Source organism: Notolepis coatsorum (assembly GCF_963971535.1).
Source record: "Notolepis coatsorum genome assembly, chromosome: 1".
NCBI lineage: Eukaryota > Metazoa > Chordata > Actinopteri > Aulopiformes > Paralepididae > Notolepis > Notolepis coatsorum.
In genome coordinates, this window is record NC_140165.1 from 197,808,615 (window position 1) to 197,835,443 (window position 26,829).

Genomic DNA, 26,829 nt, shown 5'->3' on the forward strand with positions numbered 1-26,829 from the left:
AAAAACAAATAAACATCTGGATTTCCTTAACGTTTGAACAAGAAGATATGATATAAGCCAACTCTTTGTCTGTCTTCCAAACACAACAGATTAGGATATAAACGGTCCTGCAACGTGACTCATTCCCTATTAAAAGATTGAAAGAAGTAGAAGAAGTGTGTTGAGTAGAGCGGTCTGGTTTTAACTACGATCCTCTGTGTGTGTGTTTTCAGAGTATCGAGCGAGAGGAGCCTATAGAAGTGGATCCAGCTCCGAGACACTCTGGCCTGGAGAATGGACACTCTGCTGTCACAGGTAAACGCCACAACTGTCACATGTCACATTTACAGCTGAACTCAAGTATCACTCAAGGGGCAATGTTTTGGGTGAGGAGTTACTGGGTCAGTTGTGGAATGAAAAGCTCACTACTGTGTGTGTGTGTGTGTGTGTGTGTGTGTGTGTGTGTGTGTGTGTGTGTGTGTGTGTGTGTGTGTGTGTGTGTGTGTGTGTGTGTGTGTGTGTGTGTGTGTGTGTGTGTGTGTGTGTGTGTGTGTGTGTGTGTGTGTGTGTGTGTGTGTGTGTGTGTGTGTGTGTGTGTGTGTGTGTGTGTGTGTGTGTGTGTGTGTGTGTGTGTGCGTGCGTGCGTGCGTGCGTGCGTGCGTGCGTGCGTGCGTGTGTGTGTGTGTGTGTAATTATTATTATTATTGTTGTCCAAACAGAAAACTCTACATCTGCACTTGGAAAGATCTCCCCGCACAATGATCGTCCACATGAGTACACCGCTCCCGTTGCCATGCGGATGCCCCACCTTCCCATCACCGCCACAACCAAGATGGCCGAAATGAAGGCCTCCGACTCTCCCAGCAGCCCCGTTGGTTCCCAGCCCTCACCTTTCACAGAGGACTCACCCCCAAACCAACCACCTGCTGACAACAGCCAGCCTCAACCAAGAGCAGAGTCGCCTAATCAACCAGGTGAGTTTCTCTAGATAGCAATCTCAGCCTGTCAATATGTCCTTTTTCATAAATATACAACTGTGATATGATAGAGGGCATGCATAATGCACCCCCCCCCCCCCTCCTCCTCTAACATGTACCTCTCTTTGTCTCTATTAGCATCTTCTGTGAAGGCATGGACTCCAAGTCCTGTCAGATCTCTGGGCTCACCACGACTGCAAGGTGAGTCTGAGGCCATGGGTATTTGTGGCGTTTTTTTTATACGTTTTTGAATACGTTTCATGTCCCTATTACACAGAAATGCGTTTTTTGGCGTTTTTTTGTGGATACGGCTAAAACGCAAAATTGTGTTTGCGTTTTGGAGAAACGCTAAAAAACGCGCAGACAACAGCGTGTAGTCTGCATGAGCCGTTGTTGCGAAAACGCCCATGCGCAGTAGATACCATCTGCGTGCCCTTCCGGTGACAGAGAGCTGTCCCAAACCAAATAGCTGCAGCTACTATGTGTTGTCAAGTTATTGTTATAAGGACCCCAGTCCAAGCTACAACAGTCTGCATTCCCTTAACAATTGTTTGTATTGAGCCGTATTGTATTGTACCCATATGCAATATGTTAAAGAAAGTTTACATCCATTCATTCTGCTAGCATTACCGATTGGCACTGCCACTGGATAACATGAGCTAGTGTTAGCTATCAAACCCTGTTAGCTCAAAGCTCCTCTTTCAACTTAACAAGCATTAAACAAAATGGCCCAGTCATCTATTCACCTTTGTTTAATACACACAGCGTTGTCTCTAATGTTATCTAACCACTGATAGCTCCCGATATCATCAGTTTGGTGCTGGCTAAGTAGCGTGAGCTAACGTTAGCTTCTAGCCACAATGCTATACTGTTATAATGGCAAATTCCATTGACGTTAGCATGCAGCTAACAATGCTACCGATAGTTTTTTAGACTAAACTATCCGCTCTTGGTGGTCACTTGTGTTGATGTTAGTTTTGTTTCATCAACAAATGACAGGCAGAACACACAGTGAATGTATCCGTTTTGTTTATTGCACTTTTATTAGGCTTTGCTGAAAAAGAATTGCTGCATTGAGTAAATAGGCAAGATGGTGGCGCGGCATAGGTGCCTGCCTTATTGACATTTTCTTTGCTGGAGCTTCCAGGAAGTGTATTGGCACATTCAAGTTCTGATTGGTTGAAATTGCCTTCATGTTTGCCACCTACTGCCACCTACTGCTTTGGCAGTGTACTACATCAGTGTGCTCGGGTGAAAAAAACGAAAGTGTGACTCGAGGCGCACAACGTCGCGGCGAAACGCATATGACAATGATACGAAAATGAAACGAAAGGTGTAACCGCACCCTGATAGTTTAACAACCTCTTTGTGATTCTGAGCTGTGTTTGATATAATTATGTACTGTTCCCCAACGGACACAATGGACATGCTGTGTGATTTGTACTTTTGCAGACAAGGCGTATTCTGCCCCCACTAGGTCAGTGACATACTCTGGGATACCCCAACATGACAGGTGAGTGGGATGTGATTGTTAACAGTACATTCCTCGTGTTACAGTAAATATACCTCCTGTTACAGTTAAAGTTTAGATTCTCCTACCTTGGTTGTAAGTAATACCTATGTAGTAACCATACGCATTATGGCTTCAGCTGGGGCTCATATTCAGATTGGATCATCATGAGAGTTGGAAGGAGGATGCATTTTAAAACCGTTCAAGCGTGTTGCTTTGTTTGACCTCCTGACTCGTCCTGCAGGGTCAGTGACATAGGCGGTGACATCGCTTCTGGGCGGGGCGTGGAGAGGAGGCGGGAGCTGGTGAGGTCACAGACTCTGCCACGTAACATCGGGGCTCAAGCCCGTCGTTCCATCTTTGAAAGGCTGGATTGTGAGGCCAACAGCAGGTAGCTTCCTGTCCTCTGCCCACCACTCCCACTCCTCCCCCCATTTCCTAAGTGATTCTTTTTTCTTCTTTCATTGAAATTGAAATTCATTCCTCATTCTCAACTGTCATTCTGAATCATGCACTCAAAGATTCAGGACGCCTTCCACAACTTCTCTCTGTCTCACTGATCACATCTATTATCATCTTTTTTCCCCTGACAGTACGTCTCCTCCCCCGTCTCCCATGCCGATATAACATCTGAATTTTCCCAGGGGGATTAATAAAGGAACACTTGACCTGATCTCTCTTTGTTCCGTCTTCTCTCCCTCCCTCTAGCCGCCCCAAGCCAGTGGACTCTAAATCTAAGCCGCTGAAGCGCTCTCAGAGCTTTGGAGTAGCCAGCGCCAGCAGTATCAAGCAGATTCTTCTAGAGTGGTGTCGCTCCAAGACCATAGGCTACCAGGTGAGATAAAGCAGTATGATTGAATGCAAAAGGGTCTGCGCTGCCACCTGTGCATTGGAGGGTGATTGGTCTTCTTGGCATATTACCATCATCATCAATACATGCATCAGGCTTTCCTCAGTAGGAAGGCTAGCTTGTCCCTATCCGCTTCCATTCATTTGTGCTAAGCTAGGCTAGATTGCAGCTGGATAGCTTTCCACTGAATGCACAGAGAGGAAATTGGTATCTATCTTCTTGTCTGACTTTATTTTTCATTTGGAGTGGAGCTCAATCAGCATGTAAGCCTAGTCAGACATTCACTAAAGTAATCTCTGAGTTCAGTGACATCCTGAATTCATACATCTCAGTTTTAAAACCACAGGATATCAAAACACAACCTATTAGGATGCCAGGAGAGATGTTGGTAACACCAAGGGCTCCACGCAGGTTTAAAGGTTTTGACCGGATTTAAATACTATACAGCTGATCTGAGTTAAACTTTTCTAATTCCTTGCTGGTCCATGGCCTTAACCTGTTAGCACATCCATCCAGTGCTAATGTGCTAATTAGATACATCATGTCCATTGTTCTGCAATATAGCAGAGCTGTGTGTGGGTGCATGCGTGCGTCTGTCTGTCTGTCTGTCTGTCTGTCTGTCTGTCTGTCTGTCTGTCTGTCTGTCTGTCTGTCTGTCTGTCTGTCTGTCTGTCTGTCTGTCTGTCTGTCTGTCTGTCTGTCTGTCTGTCTGTGTGTGTGTGTGTGTGTGTGTCTGTCTGTGTGTGTGTGTGTGTGACTGTCTGTGTGTGTGTGTTTGTTTGGGTCATGGCTCAGTGCATTGGTATTATGAGAGAGAGAGAGAGAGAGAGAGAGAGAGAGAGAGAGAGAGAGAGAGAGAGAGAGAGAGAGAGAGAGAGAGAGAGAGAGAGAGAGAGAGAGAGAGAGAGAGAGAGAGAGAGAGAGAGAGAGAGAGAGAGAGAGAGAGAGAGAGAGAGAGAGAGAGAGAGAGAGAGAGAAAAATATAAAAATGAAAATAAACTTTACTGTAGTAAATAAGTGTAAATAAGAAAGAGGAGATAAGAGGACGGCACGAGGAGAGGAGATGAGAGGAGGACATGAAGAGAGGATATGAGGAGTCTGGAGAGGAGAGAGGAGATGAGAAGAGGACATGAGGAGAGGACATGAGGAGAGGACATGAGGAGAGGAGAGAGGCGATGAGAAGAGGACATGAGGAGGAGAGGAGATGAGGTCATGAGGAGAGGACATTAGGAGAGAAGAGAGGTGATAAGAAGAGGACATGAGGAGGAGAAGAGATGAGAGGAGGTCATGAGGAGAGGACATGAGGAGAGAAGAGAGGCGATGAGAAGAGGATATGAGGAGGAGAGGAGATGAGGTCATGAGGAGAGAAGAGAGGTGATGAGAAGAGGACATGAGGAGGAGAGGAGATGAAAGGAGGTCATGAGGAGAGGACATGAGGAGAGAAGAGAGGTGATGAGAAGAGGACATGAGGAGGAGAGGAGATGAAAGGAGGTCATGAGGAGAGGACATGAGGAGAGAAGAGAGGCGATGAGAAGAGGACATGAGGAGGAGAGGAGATGAGAGGAGGTCATGAGGAGATAGAAGAGAAAATGTAAAGAGGACATGAAGAGAGGACAGAGGAGGACGCGAGGAGAGCAGAGGAGAGCTCTGTTTTCTGTTTTCGCCATTATAATATTTGGGACAGTGAGCGTCGACGAGGCAATGGCTTAATAAAGTTATATAGAATAGGCTTCCAATCACTTTTACAAGCTGTTTTCTTATGTCTGGTTTGTTCTTGGATCTCTTTTATTGGCTCTCGTTGTGAAATAAAACCCTACACCACACAAACACGTAATCATTCAAACACGTGAATGCACACACACACACACACACACACACAGACACACACACACACACACACACACACACACACACACACAAACTAATTTACAATCCACCCCCCACCTACAGACACATGTACTCATAAAGGAAAATGCACACACACAGACAGACACCCACATACCCATGCCACACATAAATAACCCCCCCGCCCCACCTCTCTCTCTCTCTCTCTCTCTCTCTCTGCAGAACATAGACATGCAGAACTTCTCATCCAGTTGGAGTGACGGCATGGCGTTCTGTGCTCTGGTCCACTCCTTCTTCCCTGCAGAGTTTGACTACAGCGCTCTGTCCCCCGCCAACCGTAAACACAACTTTGAATTGGCCTTCGGAACTGCAGAGTAAGTGGCAGCAGTATTAATCATAATGAGAGGTTTATTACACACTGGTCGCCCTCCAGCTGTTCATGTTCTCCAGGTGTCAATGTATTTTTTTATTGGACCTTTATTCAAGGAAGAAATCGTATATAAATGACCGGCCTGACACGAGGAAGTTGAGCTCTTGAGGGGGAAGGAGAGGGAAAGAGAGGGAAGGAGAAAGGAGGAAAGGGATATAGAATGACGTGACATTAAAAAACAACCCTGGTTATATTCAACCTAGACTGTTTTCCTATTATCTGACATAATATATAATTGAGTCTGACCAAAATCGTGTCAATTGGACTGTGAATGAGCGAGTTGTATTTTTCTGGATGCTGGAGATGGCTGATGGGTTTTAAAAGGTCTATAAAGCAACAACAGCAGCCATGACCAGCACTCAGAAGAGCTTTACCTGAAACACTGCCAACTGAAACAGATGTTTCCTATGGAGATACCACCAAAGTGTACACACAAACACACACACACACACACACACACACACACACACACACACACACACACACACACACACACACACACACACACACACACACACAACACACAGACATATTAGGTCTCGTAAAGATTATAGCTCCCTCCATTCTCCAAGCTGACAAGTCCTGTGCTTGCCAAATAGACAGATAAACTACCACCTTAGCCAATTCAAAAGTACGTCCTTCAATTAGAGGATAGTATTTCTAGTGCAGGAGTGAGTTAAAAGGCATAGTTCTGATTTGTTCCTCATACCAGCTCTGGTTAGGTAGCCACAAACCAATGCAAAGTCAATGTGGTCACACTCCTGTCTGTGCAAGCTGACTGATGTGATTGGAGGATCAAGAAAAGAGGGCAGGGCTTGAGATAGGTCAATTAGATGACAATTTCCATTCTACTTCTGCTATAATGTCTGTAATGCTCAGTGTGAGCCAGCTGGCCATGTACATCAACACATACCACCTTCTGCTATCTCTCTCTCTCCCTCTTTCCCTATGGTATCCTACCTTATATCTCTCTTCTCTCTTCCACAAGGACTCCTAAGATAATCCTCTTGCCCTTCCATCTTTCCATCCATTCACATTTACTATTAAGTGTGCACATTTATTTAGCCTGGTGTCATTGTGCTGCACATACATACAGACAGATACATTAGGCATGACTGGTCAGATATTATGGAAACCACTAGTGCAGGCATGAACATATAATGCATTCCAGTCAGACCTGGAGCCTAGCCCCCAAGACAGAGTGAGGATGAGTGGTATAATGTAAGATAAGATATTCCTTTATTGATCCCATTGGGGAAATGCAGGTGTCATAGCAGCACAGGGGAGTGGGGGTACAGGTATAGAGGAATGGACAATAAATATAGGTAATACAAATATAAATGATGGGACAATATAAAAATATGAATAGAAGTAGAGGGAAAGAAAGGTGAAGATGGGAGTCTGTATTCTCTATTTAGTCGTAACTGCCATCACTGTAGTGTATGCTTGTGATTCTGCTATATTGAACAACATCTCAAGATAATTATTAAGCAACCTTGAATGAATAAATTAACATGAAATAGAAAGTTTCCCTCCTTTGGCCTGCCTTGTGTTTGTCTCTGTCCCTGACTTGTGTTGTCTCTGTCCCTGACTTGTGTTGTCTCTGTCCCTGACTTGTGTTGTCTCTGTCCCTGACTTGTGTTGTCTCTGTCCCTGACTTGTGTTGTCTCTGTCCCTGACTTGTGTTGTCTCTGTCCCTGACTTGTGTTGTCTCGGTCCCTGACTTGTGTTGTCTCGGTCCCTGACTTGTGTTGTCTCTGTCGCTGACTTGTGTTGTCTCTGTCCCTGACTTGTGTTGTCTCTGTCCCTGACTTGTGTTGTCTCTGTCCCTGACTTGTGTTGTCTCGGTCCCTGACTTGTGTTGTCTCGGTCCCTGACTTGTGTTGTCTCTGTCCCTGACTTGTGTTGTCTCGGTCCCTGACTTGTGTTGTCTCGGTCCCTGACTTGTGTTGTCTCTGTCCCTGACTTGTGTTGTCTCTGTCCCTGACTTGTGTTGTCTCTGTCCCTGACTTGTGTTGTCTCTGTCCCTGGTCCACAGGGTGAAGGCAAGCTGTGACCGTCTGATTGAGGTGGAGGACATGATGATCATGGGGCGTAAACCAGATCCTATGTGTGTCTTCACCTATGTCCAATCCCTCTACAACCACCTACGCAAGTTTGAGTGAAGGAGACCCAACATGGCAACCCACACAGCTTTGGTCAATCAGGATCTCAACCCCATTGCAACCCAACCAACTTCTGTGAGCTTGTAATTGAGACTTGAACTTGGCAACCCTCTGCTTCTTCCTCGCTGTCGTCACTATTTACCCAAACTGACTCATTCTATCTACCATTACTGCAACCTCCTCTGGGCAGAGCTGTTGATGGTACAGGAAGAACAAAACACACTGAAAGGACTAGACTGCCCCCTGGTGGTAAAGATAGCACATAACTCAACATGCTGCAGCAAAAAGCCCACTTGAGTGAAGAGCTCACACTTCTGTTCACAGATACATACAGACATGATCTCATGTAGATAGAATTGCTTGTGTATGTTGTACCTACATGTCCTAGTTGTTAGAAAATGTTTTGAAGAGGATTGTAGAGTCTCTGTGTATGAGGTATGTGTGTGTATGTATGTTTGGTGTTCATCTAGAAGTTATATTTCACATCATAGAAAGAAAGACAAATAGTTGTGTTATATATAATTATGTTCGTTTGAGAATGTGTGGAAACACATAGGAGTTTTCAACTCAACAGTTTAACACTGCACCAAGGAAAAAGGGGATATATATTTCACAATGGCCTATACTAAGCATCACTTTGTGGATAGTTTTTTTTTAATTATTATTATTATTGTGGACATGATTATTAATTGTTTTCATCTAAGGATTGTCCTGTGGCACAGTTCAATTCTATAGCTGCCTCCTGCCACCATCTGTGAAACATGCATGACATAGTAGGCGGTCACGTAAGGGGCTAAGTAGGCATGCACACAGTATAATAAACATCTTCTTTTAAAATGGAATTTATTACAGAGAGGCAAATACATACACAGCCTGGTGATGTGCTGTCTCTGTGTTCTTCACATTGCAGTTTGTAGGCCGGTTTCATTTTTGTGTGTAAAAAGAAAAAATAATAAAGTGCCCTTTGTTTCACACCCCGGATTATGTGTAAATTTTCAAACCAAATTATATATAGCCAAACATTGTTAGATTAGATGAGATTATATTCAAATGCATTGTCATTTACAGCACAACAGTAAAACGAAAATAATTTTGGCATCCAACCAGAGTGCAAATGTTTGTAAATGCAACAAATAGTAAAGTGATTAAACTGGGTATACCATATATAAATGAGTACTAGTATAGTGGTAATCAGATGTATGTACATTTGTACATAGTTGTAGTAATAATATGTACAGTGAATTAGTGATACAGGTATATGGTAGTAACCATATATAATTTCACTGGACCTCTGGACCACAGGATATGTCAAAGTAAAATTAAACTCATAGGTCTGTCTTTTTCCATTTTCTTTTATATAATTAATTTATATAATTAATTTCATAAAACAGTGGTTCTCAACATGGGTTGGTCCCCAGAAAGTGGGCAATAGTTTAATTGCACCATTTAATTCACTAGAAGTTGCCCCATCGATATAAACTATGTTTCAAAGTTACTTTTCTAATCGTATGTTTCACTTTCTCCACTGCTGGGTATCTCCTCAAATTCAACCATTACAGACACCTGTGGGATTCCACACAACAGATGTGGTCTGAAATGGGATCGTCTGGTTTATGTTTGTGTGTAACCGTGTTGAGATGGGAAGGTGCCATAAGTCTATTGTGTATTCCCAGAGACCCCCACAGTGTGTGTCAGAAGTGTAAATGAAGTGCGCCATGTTAGTTGGTGTAGACCGCTGGTCACACGGTTGGAAATTGTTCACTAGTGACTAGTCGACCTCAATACACAGGAAGAAGACGTGTGAAGTCAAGCTGTGTGAAGTAGCGACGCGAGTTGTTGTTTTCTGCACAAACATGCCTGGCCTCATCCCGAATCAAGCTAATTGTCAGTTGAGATTTTAAAATAATGATTATTTGCCTAAGAAATGTTACATGACATTTTATTCGGGCTTTTGATAAAGAAAAACCGCAATTTGTAATTCATTCCTATACTAGAGCTCTTGAATACAATTCCGTACAATACAATTCCGTCTACACAATAAAGAACCTGGTATATAAAAGCTCTGCATGATACAGTATGTGTAAACCTATCGGATACAGAGATAGTGAAATAGCGGACACAATATAACTTAATCTCAATCAGTTGATGGGACTACGTGTAGAGCTGATGATACAGTCGAGTCGTGCCTTTTGTTGCTCCTTGCGCGCTAGTGATCTCCGCGGGGGGTCCTTGGCACCGTGGATGGTCCAGGTTCTGACAGGCGACGCGCGGACAGAGTGACAGACAATACAGCAGCGGAAACCACTGTCCTTTCATCTCCCCGTCATTCAATCACAGCAGTTTGGGGATTAGCATTGAACTACAGACACAAGTGGCCGTGGGCATCAACCATTATAATAGTCCAGAATAACACCTGGACGTGCGCGCGCAGCTTGGCTGTGTGGGTATATGGAGGTTCCCTATAAGAAGTCATCCCTCCGTCTGGTCAACTCTCAGCACTGGCAACTATATGACGAACTTGTGGAGATCTACTCTTGTTTTTCTTTCTCACTCTATGGAGTTATAATAATAATAATATAATAATAATAATAATAATAATAATAATAATAATAATAATAATGACCCTTTTCATGAACGCAGACTTCCATTTGCTCAAGCAGAATGAGCATAAAGACATGGATTTTAATGCATTGTTTGGAGGAGACCAAGAAGGTAAGATGGGGACATCATCGTTTTATTAAATCGTTTAATTAAAGTTGTTGTTACATGTCAATTTAGCATTCCAACATTCATTTTTTTTACATTAATATAGTGATGTTTGCATTCATATTTCCTCTTTCAAATAGCCATATCTTAGTATGCCAAAAATATAAACATACAAACATCCCGGTTCGACAGCAAACCTTGAATATATATCATAATATTATAGCCTAATAATAGCCTAAATAATAAACACAAAAAGTTTGATGTTCAACTAAATATAAAGTCAACCTACGGTATCGTTTAGCTTTTTCTTGTAATAGGCTACATTTTGTAGCCTATTTGAAACAATTTATAGGGTCTACATTTTCGTCCAGAATAAAGGAACTGTCAATTCTATCAACAATCTACTATGACGTGTGTCGTGTGACTGTTTCATCGTTATTTTTATTCGGTTGTTCTCCAGATGCCAGGAGTGAGACAGTTCTGTCGTCTCCTGAGCCGGAGCGGGTTGTGGGGGGCCAGAGGAAACGCAAGAGGACCATATTCAGCCGCACGCAGCTGTCTCAACTGGAACAGGCGTTTGCATTAACACCCTACCCAGACATTACTTTACGGGAAAGACTGGCTGCACACACACATCTACCCGAGAGTAAGATACAGGTTGGTTGCTGACTGCATTCATTATGATATATAACATAAAGATTATGTGGTGTTCAATGCTTATAATGATGCTTGGCATGTCAAGAACACAATACTAATAATTATTAAACTAAACGTTTTTGGCTCAGATCAAGCTGAACAAATAGTGATAAAAATGCAAATGTACAGAAATAGTGCAGTGTGAGTTTAGGACCATTGCCTCTGGAACCACATGTAGCCCATCTCTATACCCTATATACAGGGATTCCCAAACTTTTTCAGCTCGAGACCCAAAAGAGAAATTTGGTGTTTCCCCAGGACCCAAACTTACAAAAATACATCATGAATTGCCATAACATGGGCGGCTGGGTAGCGCAGCGGACTAAGCACCTGCCTACCACCGCAGAGACACTGGTATCGAATCCAGCTGTCAGCGGTACCTCCGGCTTGGTCGGTCGTCCATACTAACACAATTGGCAGTGTTAGAGGGTGGGAAGCCAGTGGGGTGTGTATCCTGGTCGTTGTAAACAGCGACTCCTACAGGTCGGTCGGGGCGCCTGCTCAGCGAGGAAGGGAACTGGGGGAAGTAGTGTGAGCCTCCCACGCGTATACGCTCACCCAGTGAGAGTCCTCGCTGTCAGGTGAAAAGAAGCGGCTGGCTGACTCTACGGGGCGGAGCTAGGGGGTGGCTACCTGGGCTCAAGCCCCGGATGTATTCTGAAAAGCCCCGAATCTATTTAAAAAAAAAATTAAAAAAAAATTAATTTTTTTTTTTTTTTTTTTTTTTATACAATTCATCATTGTTACATGAAAATATGTTTGCACCAGATTTAGCAGAAGCTAATTTCCATCTGTGGTCTATCCAGCTGCTAACTGTATTTTGAGTGAGTTAAGTCTTGGTGTTATGGTAGACTCAGACCTAAGCTTTAAATCACAATCAACAAGTTGACAAACACTTAATTCTTCCACCTTAGAAACATAGCTAAAGTCAATCAAGCATTGTGAACGAAAATTTGGCCCCATAATTACTCATGCGATCCGGATATGGCGTGAATCACAAAAAAAAAATCCTAACCCACAAGAATGGCACAACCATACTCCCTTATTCAATAACAATGCTCTCTTAATTGGAAAACGACCTATAAGATTCCCTATATGGGAAGAGCAAGGCATACACTCATTAGGGGATATTTTTAACAAACAGGGTTTTTGTAGTGATAAAGAAATACGCAAAAAATTTAATCTCACCAAGTCCACATGGCTTTTTCACAAACAGTTAGAGCTATGTTTGAAGTCTCACGGTGTTCCATTAGACAGACCAATTGAACACCACAGATACCACAAATTCTTCTACTCAAGAGAGACATCGAGAGGTTTTGTTTCAGAATTTTATCATCAATTACTAACGTCCTCGTATGAAACCCTCCAACTTGACTCTGTCTGGAGGAGGGATATACCAGACCTGGAAAATGACTTTGATTGGCAAGGAGCCTGGGCAAATGTCCGACTTACATCAAGGAACCCGGATCATCAACAAATCAATCTTAACTATATTCACAGGACATACTTGACTCCTATAAGACTGTGCCGAATGGGGCTCAAACAAGATTCCAAATGCACCCAATGTACAAATGGGGACGAAGGGACATTTATGCACATGTATTGGGACTGCTCACCAGTTAAGGCATTCTGGAAAGATGTGACCCAACAAATATCAAAACTCGTATCTTGGAATATACCTGTACACCCCTCGGTATTGCTGTTGAATGATGTTTTTGAGTTTGCAGTGAATCCACAGCTAAAGAGATTGGTTTTATCGGGTATCACAGTAGCCAAAAAGCTGATCGCATCACGCTGGTTTCAACCGGAAAAAATGTGCCGTAAAGTTTGGTTTCTTACATATCTCGATGTAATTTACCATGAAATATCTACAGCAAGAATTCTGGGTCTCAATGAATCCAAAATGTCAATGTGGTTAGAAGTGGTGGAGAGAATAAAAGCTAGCTTATAATGGTAGTGTCTGGTTAGGTGCGAGGGATAGTGGAGGTACTTCTCAAGGTGGGGTCCGGGAGGGGGGGGTTCGAGCTGAGCATATGTATGTAGGGTTTTTTTTTTAGATAACAGGTATTATGGGTATATCTTATATAAAACAACTAACCAAAATGTGATCTCATTGGATGTGCCCTGACAATTAATGCTTGTATATCTTATCGTGTGTTGTCATGTTTGTTTATATGTTTGTTTTAAAAAAGAATAAAAAAATAAAATACAAAAAAAAAGAAACATAGCTAAAGTACGGCCATTTATAAATCAAAAGGACGCTGAAAACCAGATCCATGCCTTTATCTCAAGCCAACTCGACTACTGTAATGCACTCCTTACCGGCCTCCCGAAAAAATACGATGATAACTATTTTATTGCAATGCACTATTGCATTATTTTATTCTATTTTACTAACTATTTTATTGCACTGCACTATTTTACTTTGTATCAGTGAATCATAGACGCCTGGCCATAAGAGCATTCGGAGCATCTCTGCTCTCCCACTATTGAACTTGGGGGAGCAAAGGTATGATCTTGCTCCACCACTTTTTGATTATATGAAAAATATGATATATCCCCCCCCCAATATATAAATCTAACCATAACTACGTTATGGTTAACTGAGTTTTATAGTGAAAAGAGCAGCTTTATTGGTCAAGATTGAAGGCTCTATATTGCAGGAAATTGCACGTACAGGTTCATTAAATTAAAAAAAAATCTGTCATGGAGGGGGTCGTGCCTGACCGCCTCCAAACCACCCCTTGCCTGCCCCAAAAAAAAAAAAAAATCGGAGCATCTCTGCTCTCCCACTATTGAACTTGGGGGAGCAAAGGTATGATCTTGCTCCACCACTTTTTGATTATATGAAAAATATGATATATCCCCCCCCAATATATAAATCTAACCATAACTACGTTATGGTTAACTGAGTTTTATAGTGAAAAGAGCAGCTTTATTGGTCAAGATTGAAGGCTCTATATTGCAGGAAATTGCACGTACAGGTTCATTAAATTAAAAAAAAATCTGTCGTGGAGGGGGTCGTGCCTGACCGCCTCCAAACCACCCCTTGCCTGCCCCCCAAAAAAAAAAAAAAAAAAAAAAAAGGGGGGCCCATCTGGGCTAAGCCCCGGATCTCCTACAATCCTAAATCCGCCACATGTATCGGAGGGGACATGTGATAGTATCTATCAACCCTCCCTAGACCGGCAAGTGGGGGGGAAATGCGGGCAACGACCAGGAAGGGAATTGGCATAACGACTAAATTGGGATGGGGGAAAAATACAGAAAAAGGGGGAGAAAATAGTAGATAAAAAAAAATGAATTGCCATAACATACATTTATAAACTACTGATAAAGAACACAACAAACCATGAATTTCAAATGTATATGAAATGTATTTATTTAATTATAAAAGTACATCACAGCAATAATCAGAGTGTAATGTTAAGTTGCTCACCACCTCATAACATATGTACATACAATTTTGTAACACTTTTAAATGAACAAACATGTTCTACTATCCTTTCTATTTCTCACCCCTTTTTCAACTCTCCATTTCTTATCACCTCCCTCCGTCCTTCAACCTTAAACCCCAACATTGAGCAACATTCTGATTAATTTGTACTGACTTATTAAAAAATTCTACTGACCTGACATCATGCTAGAAGGGGTATAATATTTCATATATGGCACAATGAAATCTAATGAGAGGTATGTGGCTGGTTGAAGTTTTCAACCAGCAGATCTATTCTGGGCTTGGTTTTTGAAAGTGCTATTCTGAGGTCATGCTGAGCATTTAGTCTGTTTCTGTATTTGTTTTTCATGTATGCTAGAGTAGAAAACCCAGATTCACATAAGTATGTGGTGCCCAACTGAATCAACACATCTACAGCTTTTTAATAATTAAAAAAAAAAATGTAATAATTTATTTTTATTTTTATTGGCGACCCAATAAAAACGGAAGCTTTGATTTGGGAAACACTGCCCTATAGGGTTCAATTCAGCAAGGACCATTTTCACTTATATCTACCTCTCAGCCTTCCTACTGTCTCAAGAAAACTAACAAAACTAGAGGGAGTGGATTGTACACTTCTTAATTTTTAAATATATATATTTTTTAAGATCAAATAGATAACAGATATAACATTTTCCACAGGTGTGGTTCCAAAACAGACGAGCCAGGAGTATCAAGAGTGGCAGACTGTCCAAGCCCACCAAGACAGTCCTGGGTGGGAGAGGTGCTGTGGCACCATGCCAGCCCAGAACCAGAGTCCCCACTGTCATGGCAGAGATGTTCAGGCCAGACCAGAACCACCCTTGTGACGACGGACAGCAGTTCTATGCAGATTGGATTCAATTGTACAGCAACCCTGTGTCATCGTCCACATCTTCGTCATCCCTTCACCACCAGTCGACACCCGTCTCCCCGAAACTATCAGAGTCCCTGCTCTGGGAGGAGGAGCACCACCTCGGACCTCTGCCAGGCTTTCTTCCCGGGTCCCTCCCCCAGCCCCACCACACGTCATCGTCCGGGCGCTACCGGGACCTCGGTTTCCCCGAGGTCTGCGCCACCGGCTCAGGTTTCAGGAACTTCAAGCCCCAGAGCCTGGGCCCAGCTGGGGCCCACCAGATGAGGTATGGAGGTGTTGCTGCTGGCAGTGGTGGAGGTCATGGCTCTGTAGACCAGGTGGTCCCCTCACACCCCCAGCAGGTGTACTGGGACATGACCCAAGGACAGGGACACCACCACCCTCAGGTCGGACCCCAGACCTCCATGGGCTACATCTCAGACCTCATCTACAACGCCGCTATTGTCACCAACTTCCTGGAATTCTAAATGATACTGTCGATAAATATGGAGCAAGAGAGCTGTGAGAAAAGGGACTACATTGATCTACTAAGCTAAGACTGGAAAGTGGGGGAGATCAACACATGTATTATTTATGCTGTGTAAAAATACAACTTTTGGGACCCATTTACAAATACACAGTGATGAATGGATGTTAATTATTGTTGAAAACAGGGTTCTTGTGTTCTGCACCACTCCTTCTCATCAGGGTTCTTGTGTTCTGCTCCACTCCTTCTCACCAGGGTTCTTGTGTTCTGCTCCACTCCTTCTCATATCTGTACCCAACAGTGTCTGTGATCAAATCAAAGCTTCCGGTCCAACAAAGTGTGTGATGTCAGTTGTCTTAACATCAGCCTGTACAGTTTAGTTTCATTTTATTGTCAACAGTTTGTAACTTTCATTGTCTGTATTTACTGTGTTTTAGGAATAAATTGATTTATTTCACACCATTATTGCTTTGAAGTCGGTTGAAATATTTGGTGTCAAGTGGTCATTATCGTTACTCGCTCTGGGATTGTTCAATATTATTTTTGTTTTCAATAGTGATGAGCTGTCTATAGAGGGGAGCTGCATAAACTAGGAGTGCAGTATGAATAACATGACATCTTGTTTACAGTTATCACTCTTGTACCCGACATGGAATCTAGCAGCAGTCCTGTTTTCCTACTGGGATTTGATGCACGGAATGGTTAATGCTCAGGGAGTATTATCTTTCAAAACATCCTGATTAAAATGATTCCTTGTGGCAAGATACCACGACAGAAATAATTATTTTCTGAATAAAAATATTTCCCCCCATATCCCTTTCTCCACAAATATTGGGAGGCTTAGATGGACAGAAGGAGGGAAGGGTACAAAATGAATAATAAGAAATAAATTAAAAGCAGAGCTCAGGGTCTATCAGCTTATACTCTCTTTAATTCTGGCTGGATTTAAGTTCTGAAGTATTACATGTGAGGAATAATACAGGGCCAGATATGACAGACAACAGCGGTCACTGTTCGCCTGCTCAGCCTGACTGCTGGACAGTGATCTCTGCATATCATAATCATCTTTAATACCAAATAATCTTTCAATAAACCCTTAATCCAGGTGTCAAATCCGAGATGTTAGGGGGGGGGGGTACTTTTTATTTTTTGTATTTCAGATGTAGTTCTATCTTTTAATCTTTCCACCGATATGACAGGGCGTGTGCTTATTTACAGATGAAAGATGAAATACTTCCCCCCGAAAAAACCTACTGTCTAAACGCTGAGAGAGATGAGGAAGGAAGGACGATAACATGACGCAGATCACCTGCTATGTAATATTAGAATTGTTTTGAAATAAGATAGTTGTTTACAGGATACAGGCTCTCCTGCCAGATTCCCCAGTGTACAGTAATTGGTTGTTTTTGTATCTTTAGCTGTAAAAACCCATTTTGCCCTCTAGTTCACTTCAAAACAGACCAGAGGCGATTATTAGGCAAATATAAGGTATGGCTATTAAATAGCCCAGTAATAACAAAAGTATCACAAACACCTTTATCAATGGCACAGCTGTGAAGTTATTTTGTCATGTGAAAGCAAAGACCACTCTGTGATTGGAAGAACAAGTATTCATTAATAATTAATCAAGAGAAGCATCGGAACAACATCTACAGTAAAAGCCTAGACACAATTGTGTGAAATTAGAGTTAGAATTATGATATGACGAATGAATACCACTAGTACCAGTCAATCCAATTTAAGTACAGGAAACACACAGTAACACAAGTGTCTTACAGTCTTACAAAATAGATTCAGCCTAATTTCAAATCATCCTCCAATACCACTTTGTGGAGTTAAATGGACTTAACCAGCAATTACTGTAACCGGCTGAACATCAACCTCATCCATTATTACACTTGATTATAGGCTGATGCTGTTTTATTGAACAATCATGTCTTGCACACAAATGTGGAAGGATGAAGGGGAATCAACAGGCTACTGCAAGTGAAAAACAGTCCATTCTTCTGTGACGGCTTACAACACAGATGTTCCAATGGAGACAGGAGGAAGAATGAACAGAGGAAGCCGTTTCACAGGTCGGAAAGCACATACATAAAAATAATAAATAACACAATATCAGCAAAAATCTGATTAAGAAAACATTAATCAAGTACTAGTATTCAGCAAACATAATTTACCTATCAAGCTACACCCTCTTTTCTTGCGCTTCCTGAACAGTTATCATTGGAGAATCAAGAAAAGAGGGCAGGGTTTCAGACAAGCCAATTATATACAAATGGCAGATGACATTCAGGCACTTTATCTTGATGTCACGGCTCCCACATACCACCATTTGGCATCCTTCCTAGAATGCATTTGACTTCATGTTGGGGACACAAAATGGCTAGAGTGAAAGCAACACATAGCTCCTTAAAACTAGCTTTATAAATCACGCCTCTCCAGTTAAGTTGAATATGACCCTGAAAATATTCAATTTTACTTTTCAAAAGTCCACAAAGATACTCGGGTAATCTGGAATGCATTTTGTTGATGAAAATTCAAAGTGGAGCGCTTCCATGGATGCTACAGTAGGGTTCCGCCAGATCCGTTTTTGTAGTTGCTACTATTTTTCCCTTAGTTCCTTCCATGGTTGCTATGGTTCCCCACCTCCTGCTTCTGTGGCTGCTAGGGTTCTCCTAGTTCTCCCTCCATGGTCCGGACGAGAACATACAGCTCAGCAAGGCCAACAACAGATGCAGCTATCATTGCAGATATCACCCTCTAGAACACAAGTAAAAGGTATACAGTTTTAACATCCATACATCAGTGTCCTGAAGGTGGGTAGCCTGTATATTGAAATATAGGCTACTGATCCATTGGATGATGGTCTACGTTTTTTTACGGCAATTGTACCTAGCTATGTATTTGACAATTATATATTGATGTTGAAAATTCTACATGCGCTTGTGCAGTAAGCACAAGAATAATGACCATTTAAAGCATTTTAGCATAACCTCCATTAAAAAGCATTTTAGAGACCCATTCGCTTTCTGAACATTCCATATACTTCAAACATCAAGACACTGCACTTTGAATATGATAGTGGGTCGATTTCTTTCCTGCAAACTCCCCATCCCCTTAGGTACTTTTCCAGCTGAGTAATACATCGGTGTAGTTTGCAGGAAACAAAACATAGTGTGTTAAAGCAAGCTAATACCTAGCTATATGGGTAATCACAATTAAATGTTTTTTTTATAATAATGCACAAAATGGATGTACATTTGGACGAATAACAGTTCGACTCCCCAGTTACCTCTGATGTGTTACAGCAAGCTTGTGTTTGTTCCATCTTTCTGGTTGGCCAGGAGTTATTTCCATGGAACACAGCAGAATTTATAGGAAGCGGCAAATACAGCTAGAAGCATTTTCAGTGACCATTTTGTGTCCCAATTTGACTATGGAAGTCGATGGATAAATCCCACACTGAAGTTACACCCATCAGTCTATTTTCACTTATAGTGTGGTAAGATTTATTCTAACTAAGGCATGTATGAATGTGTACATTTTAGGGCTGTCAAAATTAATGCTTTAATTTGAGATTAATTTAAATTATTTAAAGCATTAAAATAAATTAATCTAGATTAATCTATGGAGTGAAAATCTTCAACGTTCTGAACTTTCAGCAGTATATTTGCTTGTTCGGGTATAAGAAAGAGCAGCTTTCTGACTGAGGTTTTGTTGAACATTTGTATTTCACAGGAGAGAAACTGTATTCAAAGAAAGCTATTAAAATAGTCTTTGAATCTAAATATACTTTCTTTGTGTTGATTTTACATTAATTCCATGCTTTTACTAAAGTAAATATCTGTTACAAGCTTCGGTCTTAAATAGAAAAATGCTATTTTTAATCTAGATTAAAATGACAGAAAATTGAGATTAATTAGTTACATTCTTTTAATCTATTGACAGCACTAGTACATTTATGACATTATACTGTAGCTCCTCTTACCGCGGTAGTCTCAGTGAAGAGGTACTGGCTGCCCAAGTAAGAACAGGCAAAAGTAGCTACCACCGTCACCAGGAAGTTGAATACGGTCACCACAGCTGCTTTGGCTGATCGCACTGAAGAGAGGGGGAACATGGACACCAGCAGAATTAATCGCAAGTAATATGATGAATTAACCTACAATTACTGCATGTTGAATTTAAGTATGTATTGATCACTACTATAACCATGAATGTTTAGTCAGAATAACAATTGAGGTAAATTAATGTATATTATACCAACCTTGCTTTCCAAAATCACCCAGTGTTCCACTCCGATTGATTTCCTTGAGGACAGTGAAAGATACTTGTTAAGATAGTTCAACCGAGTTCAGTCTGGCCCAAACTACAATCTTTCCTGCAAAAGGGTAACTAGTCTGGGAAAGCTCTTTAAGGAATCAGTAATGCAAAAGTCTATTTTGTTTTTATTGGAACATGCAGCTTGAATCTCACAACTTTATGGTAAGTTTATTCACACGTGTCAGTCCCTTTTCAACATTTATAAAATTCCCAAGTAGTGAAAGGAGACTGTGGTGTTAATATAATATTCTGCACCCTAAATAAATAAGAATGTCACCATTGCTTGCAAAAAGGTTCCGACTTTGAGGGGCAAGTTCAGTCCTCCATAACATAAAATCTCAAGATGCTCTGCACTTTATTGTTCCATGTGTTCGCACTGAGCTTTACAATTTGCTGCCCCCTTTGCTTGGAACACCCTCCAGAAAGATTTAAAATTACCTGATCTAATTTCTTATGAAGACTTAGGTTTGATCCTGAAGGATCTAGGACTTGAAACTATTGGACAGTGTCCATGTAATTGATTTGTTGTCTGTATTATCCCAAACATCTGAACTTTATATGATATATTTATATGATGTGCTATGTATCATGTGTACTTCTTTTTTTTATCCACTTTTTCTCCCGTTTTCTATTTTTCTCCCATCCCAATTTTCATATCGTCCAATTCAACCCTCCCCTGTCTTCGAACGTTGTTTCTTGCCTCCCACAAGCCGGCTGCAATGTGGACTAACAGCCGTCGCATCTTTTCACATGCGCGGCTCGATCTTTCAGCGTCGGGGGTCTGGGCTTTGGAGGGGCCCCGCCCCCGTCGCTTCTTGATTCTACTGCGCAGGCGCACCAACCGACCTGTAGGAGTCGCTGTCCACAACGCCCGATCCCCACCCTTCAGTTTCCCTCCCCGTAATACGGCCAATGTGTATTACTGTGGACAACCAGCTAAACTGAAAGCAATGTGGAGAGCGGGGCTCGAACAGGAGGCATCCTGTTCGAGCCTAGTCTCCAGCATTCGTTGCGAGGGCCTTGCCCACTGCGCCACGTAGCCGCCCTGTATCATGTGTACTTCTTAACCCATTCTCTGCCACCACTTTGATCATCCTAAACCATTCTCTGCCAGTACTATAAGTCTATGGAGATGTTCACCTTCTTTGCAGGGCTATAACTTTTTAAATTGTATTGCTAAATTGACATTACTATGGCCCATTCAACATCGATTAGCTATCGTTCAGGATGTAGGAACGTTTTACTTTTTCATTCATACGAAAATACTGTCTGTATAAATATGTTATCGTTTTCTGCAGTATTTCCTAGAACGTGAGATATAGACATAAATGCATATATTAGATTATCAAATGCCGTTTGATGGTCCTAAGCGTTATGACTGATCATCCGCGGGTGAACGGAGGGGGGGGGGGGGGGGGGGTCGTTTATAATTCCGTGACCGACGTTAAATGATGTATGTAGTATGGGTGATATATAGATCAGAGCAGTTTGTATCGAAAATGATAAAGAAAAACGCTGAAACTTACGGCAGCTTCCTCATAGCGATGGGCGATGAGAGTGGAGCCAACAGATCCCAGTTATGTGATGTGGATCGATGCGATCCAGTTCCGGTTTGTATAATACTAATATACGCCCAAATCATGTGGATTATTGAGTTATGGCAACGGATCGATATCCACGGTGTGTGTCTTGAGTCCAGGGACGATAAACGAGTGCCCGGACGGAATAGTGAGACGCACCGGGAACCCAAGAGATCGACTTCCGGTTGCAACTCGCCGATCAGCCACCAGGTGGCGGTATTGAAGCGTTGCAGAGTTGTGATGGCTCCCGCAGCATATGACAAGGCTCCGTGGGTGAAATATGAATTCCATGATGAAAATATGAAATATGAACTTGAAACACGCTGTACAGCGATATTGGCAGACAACGCATGGCGGGCAATAACGCTGAACAGCGATTTTGGCGGGGAATGGGTTAATGCTGCTTTGTTCTTTTACATGTTGTTTTGTACAGTTTCTTTTTATCTTGTGATTTATATTAAGACGTGTGCTGCTGCTTTCTTGGCCAAGTTACAGTATATCTTGTGAAAGAGACGCTGATCTCAATGGGCTAAATAAAAAAAGATTTACGGTAAAGTCAACCATCAACCAGCCATTTCAGTCCCACACATGGACTGAAAACACACACGCCTTGGCATCAAACACAAATCAACAACAACCATGCCTGAAATGCCAGCCTATCACAATGGACCTGTCTCAAACCCTGCCCCTTTTCTTGATCCTCCAATCACAACTGTCGCTTACCTCGGACAAACCAAGTTTGTCCGAGGTAAGCGACAGTTGTGATTGGAGGATCAAGAAAAGGGGCAGGGTTTGAGACAGGTCCATTGTTTACCTGAGCGTTAACGTTGCGTGTGATCCTGTTGTACTCCTCATTGGCCAGTCTGGCTTTGATCTTCTCCAGACGTGCCACCAACACAGGGTTCTGAGGGAGGAGAAAACCAAGACACTTGAGTTCACCAACACAGGGTTCTGAGGTGGGAGAAAACCAAGACACTGGAGTTTAAGCCGCCTCCGATTCTATTGGGTTAAAAATACTGCTTGGGCCTAACAAAAATAATAGTTGGTTTCAGGTTGGTTGTCAGTTTGGCCATGGGTAGGTAGGGATTTTTTTTTTTTTTTTTTTTTTTATTCTTTCCCACGGCGACTATGGATAGGGAATTTCTTTATTTAATTAACCCTTTCACTGCCACACGACAGAAGGTTAGCCCTTTACTATCACACAACCGACGGCGATGCTCCATCATTAGCATCATTAGCTCCGCGGATGCGGAGCTAATGATGCTAATGATGGAGCATCGCCGTCGGTTGTGTGATAGTAAAGGGCTAACCTTCTGTATTGTCACAGTGAAAGGGTTAACCGGCTGTCGTGTGGCAGTGAAAGGGTTAAAATGTTCACAACAACATGGATGCATGTACTCTGCCAGCATGTTTAATATCCATAATACTAAATGTTTGACTAAGATTTCTATGAAACTTTATTCTAAAAAAAAAAAAAAAAAAAAAAAAAAATGATTTTTTTTTTTTTAATATATAATTTTTTTTTTTAAACTCATAAAATATATTGGGTCGCACCTAAATCGGCAGGGTCGGTCGGCAACCTGAAACCAACCATTATTTTTGTTAGGCCTTGGGTTGACTCCGTACCACAGCCCTCTTTGACAGTTTTTATGAGATACATTAAACCTGCATCTCAGGAGCATGGCTAGGCCCGTCACAATAACTTTTTTTGTTGGACGATATATTGTCTCAGAAATAACTGCGATAAACAATATTATTGTCATTTTAAGACCATTTTATAACGTGAGAGTCTCACTTTATTTTGCCAAAGTTGGCATTTCAGGCTCTAGATTGCAAGCAAAATGGTCACATTTTTGCAGTTCATATTTTACTTAGTGGCACTTGTGCAAGTGGGGATGAAATCGAATGGTTCATTAAAACAAAGATGCAGTCATTCATGTAATCTATTTTAAGATTATAGTTTGACATATTGCACTGTCTGGTTACTGGTATTGCTAATGGTTCCATCAGTTGAGCATGCCAGGCATGTCGAACTACAGCTTATACGAATGTTCCATGGCTCCCTGACTCGGAAAGGCAACTGGTAACTTTGCATAGTCTAAAAAAAGTTATCATCAGTTGAGGAAACAGCGCGGATCAGAGCTGAAATAGCTCATTCATTGTGAAAATATTTATTGCCTATTCAACGCATTCAAGCAAGCAAGTGCCAAAATGAAGCTGTCTACAGCTGATTATTTTAGAAAAAGCAGGGGAGGAGAGAGAAGAGAATGATGAGGGAGAGATGCGCAGCCACTGAAGGGTGCAGATGATGACACATGCAAGTTTTTACTCCCGTCTCATCCCCTCCCGACCATGACACAAAACACTGAGCCACTCCTGACTGCTTTTCAGGACACCAGTGGTTCCCACACCAGAGCTGTGGAATGTGGCTTTGAAACCAAGGCCATTTATTCTTCCAAACTTTCTGGCTGAAACTGTGCAGTCGTCACCTAAAAACACCCATTAGCCTGGAGTAACAAATATTATGTCTACACCTGGCTGGTTCACTTTGTGTGTGTATGAATGCAGGAGGAACTGCAGCTGAGCCCTGTCTCCCAGAGATCAGACTGAGACGAGAGAGACAGAAGCAACGCAACTGGCTAAAATGTTGGTGACATTCTATGTAAACAAACACGCATGTAAACGGCAATATCGAGGTCAGCAAAACTATCAAGTTCATGTCCATATGTAACACAATAAGTCGATATAGAAATGACCGCAACAGACCATAATCATTACTTTATCAATGGCACTGGTGGACAGCTTAAGCCAAAAATACATAGCATCAGATATTTTTGGCTATTCTAAGCTGTCCTCCATTGCCATTGGTTTGGTAAGCAATGACCGTGCTCCTGAGATACGGGTTCAACAAAAATATTTCAATGTGCATAAATAGGCATGTTGCAGAGCTCTCTGGCACAAGCCCCTCCCGAAAACAGTCTTGGCACTGTGGCTTAGTTGGTTAAAGCGCCTGTCTAGTAAACAGGAGATCCTGAGTTTGAATGTCAGCAGTGCCTTTTTAATCTGTGGCACGGTGGTGTAGTGGTTAATACTGTCGCCTCACAGCTAGAAGGTCCTGGGTTCGATTCCCGCTTGGGGACCAGGTGGGGTATCATGTCCCAGGCCTTTCTGTGTGGAGTTTGCATGTTCTCCCCATACTTGCAAGGGTTTCTCCTCCTGATAAGATAAACCCGATGGAAAAACATGCAGAACAGATCGCTGTCGCGCCCCTGACGAAGACAGACAGGAGCAATTGGATTTGTCTCTCTGCAGCCCTTGTCTGCTCCCGGCTGCCCTTGGGGGGCAGGACGAAGGGATGGGAAGTGCCGAGAACATTTCATCAGCGACTCAGTGCATGTGTGTGTGTTCCTGTGGGTCGCCCATCGCATCCGCATGTGTTCATTTTTTTTTTTAATAAAATCTGCATGACAAATAAAGACTTCTTCTCTTCTTGCCCGAGTCATGCTTAGGTAAGATATCTCAGCATGGCTTCACTTACCCTGGGAGGCTTCACTATTTCAGGTAGGTGCAATGAGCTGTCCTCCAGCAACTCATGCAAGTAGAATGGATGACCTGGAAGCAAAACATTCATAAGTTAGTCACATCATCCATGTCTGGTATACTGACTAGACATACCCTTCAAATGTCCCGGGGACCACCAAAGACCAAGAAAACCACAGGATTCATGTGTAGATTATTTTCATTATCTCACTAATTTCAATTATAATATTAATATGTGCCTGTGCAAGCCTAATTTTAATGAAGGGGCCCCAGCATACTCTTATAGTACAGGGCCTCAGTTCTGTCTGATATCTTTGATCAAAAAACCCTAGAAATGGGTAGGCTATTCCAGAGCTGTTCCTGTTCCAGAACTAATCTTCCCATGGTCACATCAAATCAGTGTATTATTAGACAAACAATGTTATACAATCAATGGCTTATACAGTGTTAAACAGAAATTATCTACCATTGTCGTGGAGATATGTCTTGAGTTGTCTTGCTGTTCGGAAGGTCAGGATTGTTGGCTGTTGCTTTTCAAGTATGAGCTCCAATTCCTCACGCAGTTCTTGAGGAATTAATGAGTCAGTCTTTTCCAGTAGCTCAATCACACTCTCTCGGAATGTGTCTCCAACCACAAACGACAAAGCCATGGTTTTATCCGAGGTTGAGTCTCCACCAGTCTGGCGTTTGGGCGTTTTGATATTGATGTCTCGCTGGTTAGTAAAACGTCCTTATATGGTTAGGAGGCTAGGTGCGTTACACCAGTTAGCTTGCTGATGCTAACTTACCAGCTCTTAATTAAATATATTCAAACAGCTAACCACTTCCAAATGTCTTCAAGGCTCAAATGTCCTCAAATATATATATTTTCTGTCAATAAAATATGTAGGGTCCTTACTTACATCACATAGTTTGGCTAGTTGACAGCAGAGAGTTTGAAGATATTAACTGTTGTGCGCACGCAGCCATGTTGTGTTTACCACCTTGTGACCCGATGACGTTTCCTGTTCGCAAGGGGACTTCCGTTCTACGATCTATTATTTCCAATAGGGTCCAGCTGCAGCGCCGTAGAATCCTCTCACTGGGCAGCCTATTGCTTATTAACAGCGGAGCAGTGCTGCCGTTGCTTCCGCGTTTTCCCTGATTGGCTGCGACACGCCCCGCGGCAGGCGCGGCAACCGCAGAGCGGAGCGGCAGAGCTTGCGGCATTATGTAGCCCTAATCCGCCATGATTTTCATTCGAAGCTCAGCTCACCTGGCAGCGCAGCGGTCCTGCGGTCCGTTGGTGACTAGTTTGAATCCCATCAATTTTTTTTAACGTGTATTCTTTCGCCGGTTAAGGTTAGGCATGGTTAAGGTTAAGGTTAAGGTTAGGCATTGTTTCGGAGTTGGTTAAGGTTAGAACGG

At 42.2% G+C, this 26,829-nt stretch overlaps 3 protein-coding genes across 3 annotated transcripts; 2 read left to right on the plus strand and 1 right to left on the minus strand.

The window, feature by feature from the left end:
• Positions 1-218: 218 nt before the first annotated feature.
• On the plus strand, positions 219-8,672 carry smtnl (smoothelin, like). The gene is made up of 8 exons (XM_084324934.1): positions 219-294; positions 699-953; positions 1,095-1,157; positions 2,409-2,469; positions 2,711-2,857; positions 3,175-3,301; positions 5,384-5,535; positions 7,630-8,672. Exons 2-8 carry the CDS (start codon positions 773-775, stop codon positions 7,754-7,756), a joined length of 858 nt encoding a protein of 285 aa, XP_084181060.1. The 5' UTR covers positions 219-294; positions 699-772; the 3' UTR covers positions 7,757-8,672.
• A 1,759-nt stretch (positions 8,673-10,431) lies between these two features.
• Positions 10,432-16,180, plus strand: LOC311223874 (homeobox protein SEBOX-like; the record flags this gene model as incomplete). Its single annotated transcript, XM_084308636.1, has 3 exons — positions 10,432-10,468; positions 10,923-11,119; positions 15,297-16,180. 3 exons carry the CDS (start codon positions 10,432-10,434, stop codon positions 15,975-15,977), a joined length of 915 nt encoding a protein of 304 aa, XP_084164762.1. The 3' UTR covers positions 15,978-16,180.
• Positions 16,181-16,889: 709 nt separating this feature from the next.
• vma12 (vacuolar ATPase assembly factor VMA12) lies at positions 16,890-26,402 on the minus strand. Its single transcript, XM_084323863.1, has 6 exons — positions 25,889-26,402; positions 25,421-25,494; positions 22,697-22,786; positions 20,247-20,289; positions 19,968-20,080; positions 16,890-18,739 (listed from the first exon to the last, which is right to left on the minus strand). The coding sequence occupies exons 1-6, from the start codon at positions 26,070-26,072 to the stop codon at positions 18,644-18,646; spliced, it is 600 nt and encodes a 199-aa protein (XP_084179989.1). The 5' UTR covers positions 26,073-26,402; the 3' UTR covers positions 16,890-18,643.
• Between the last annotated feature and the right edge of the window lie 427 nt (positions 26,403-26,829).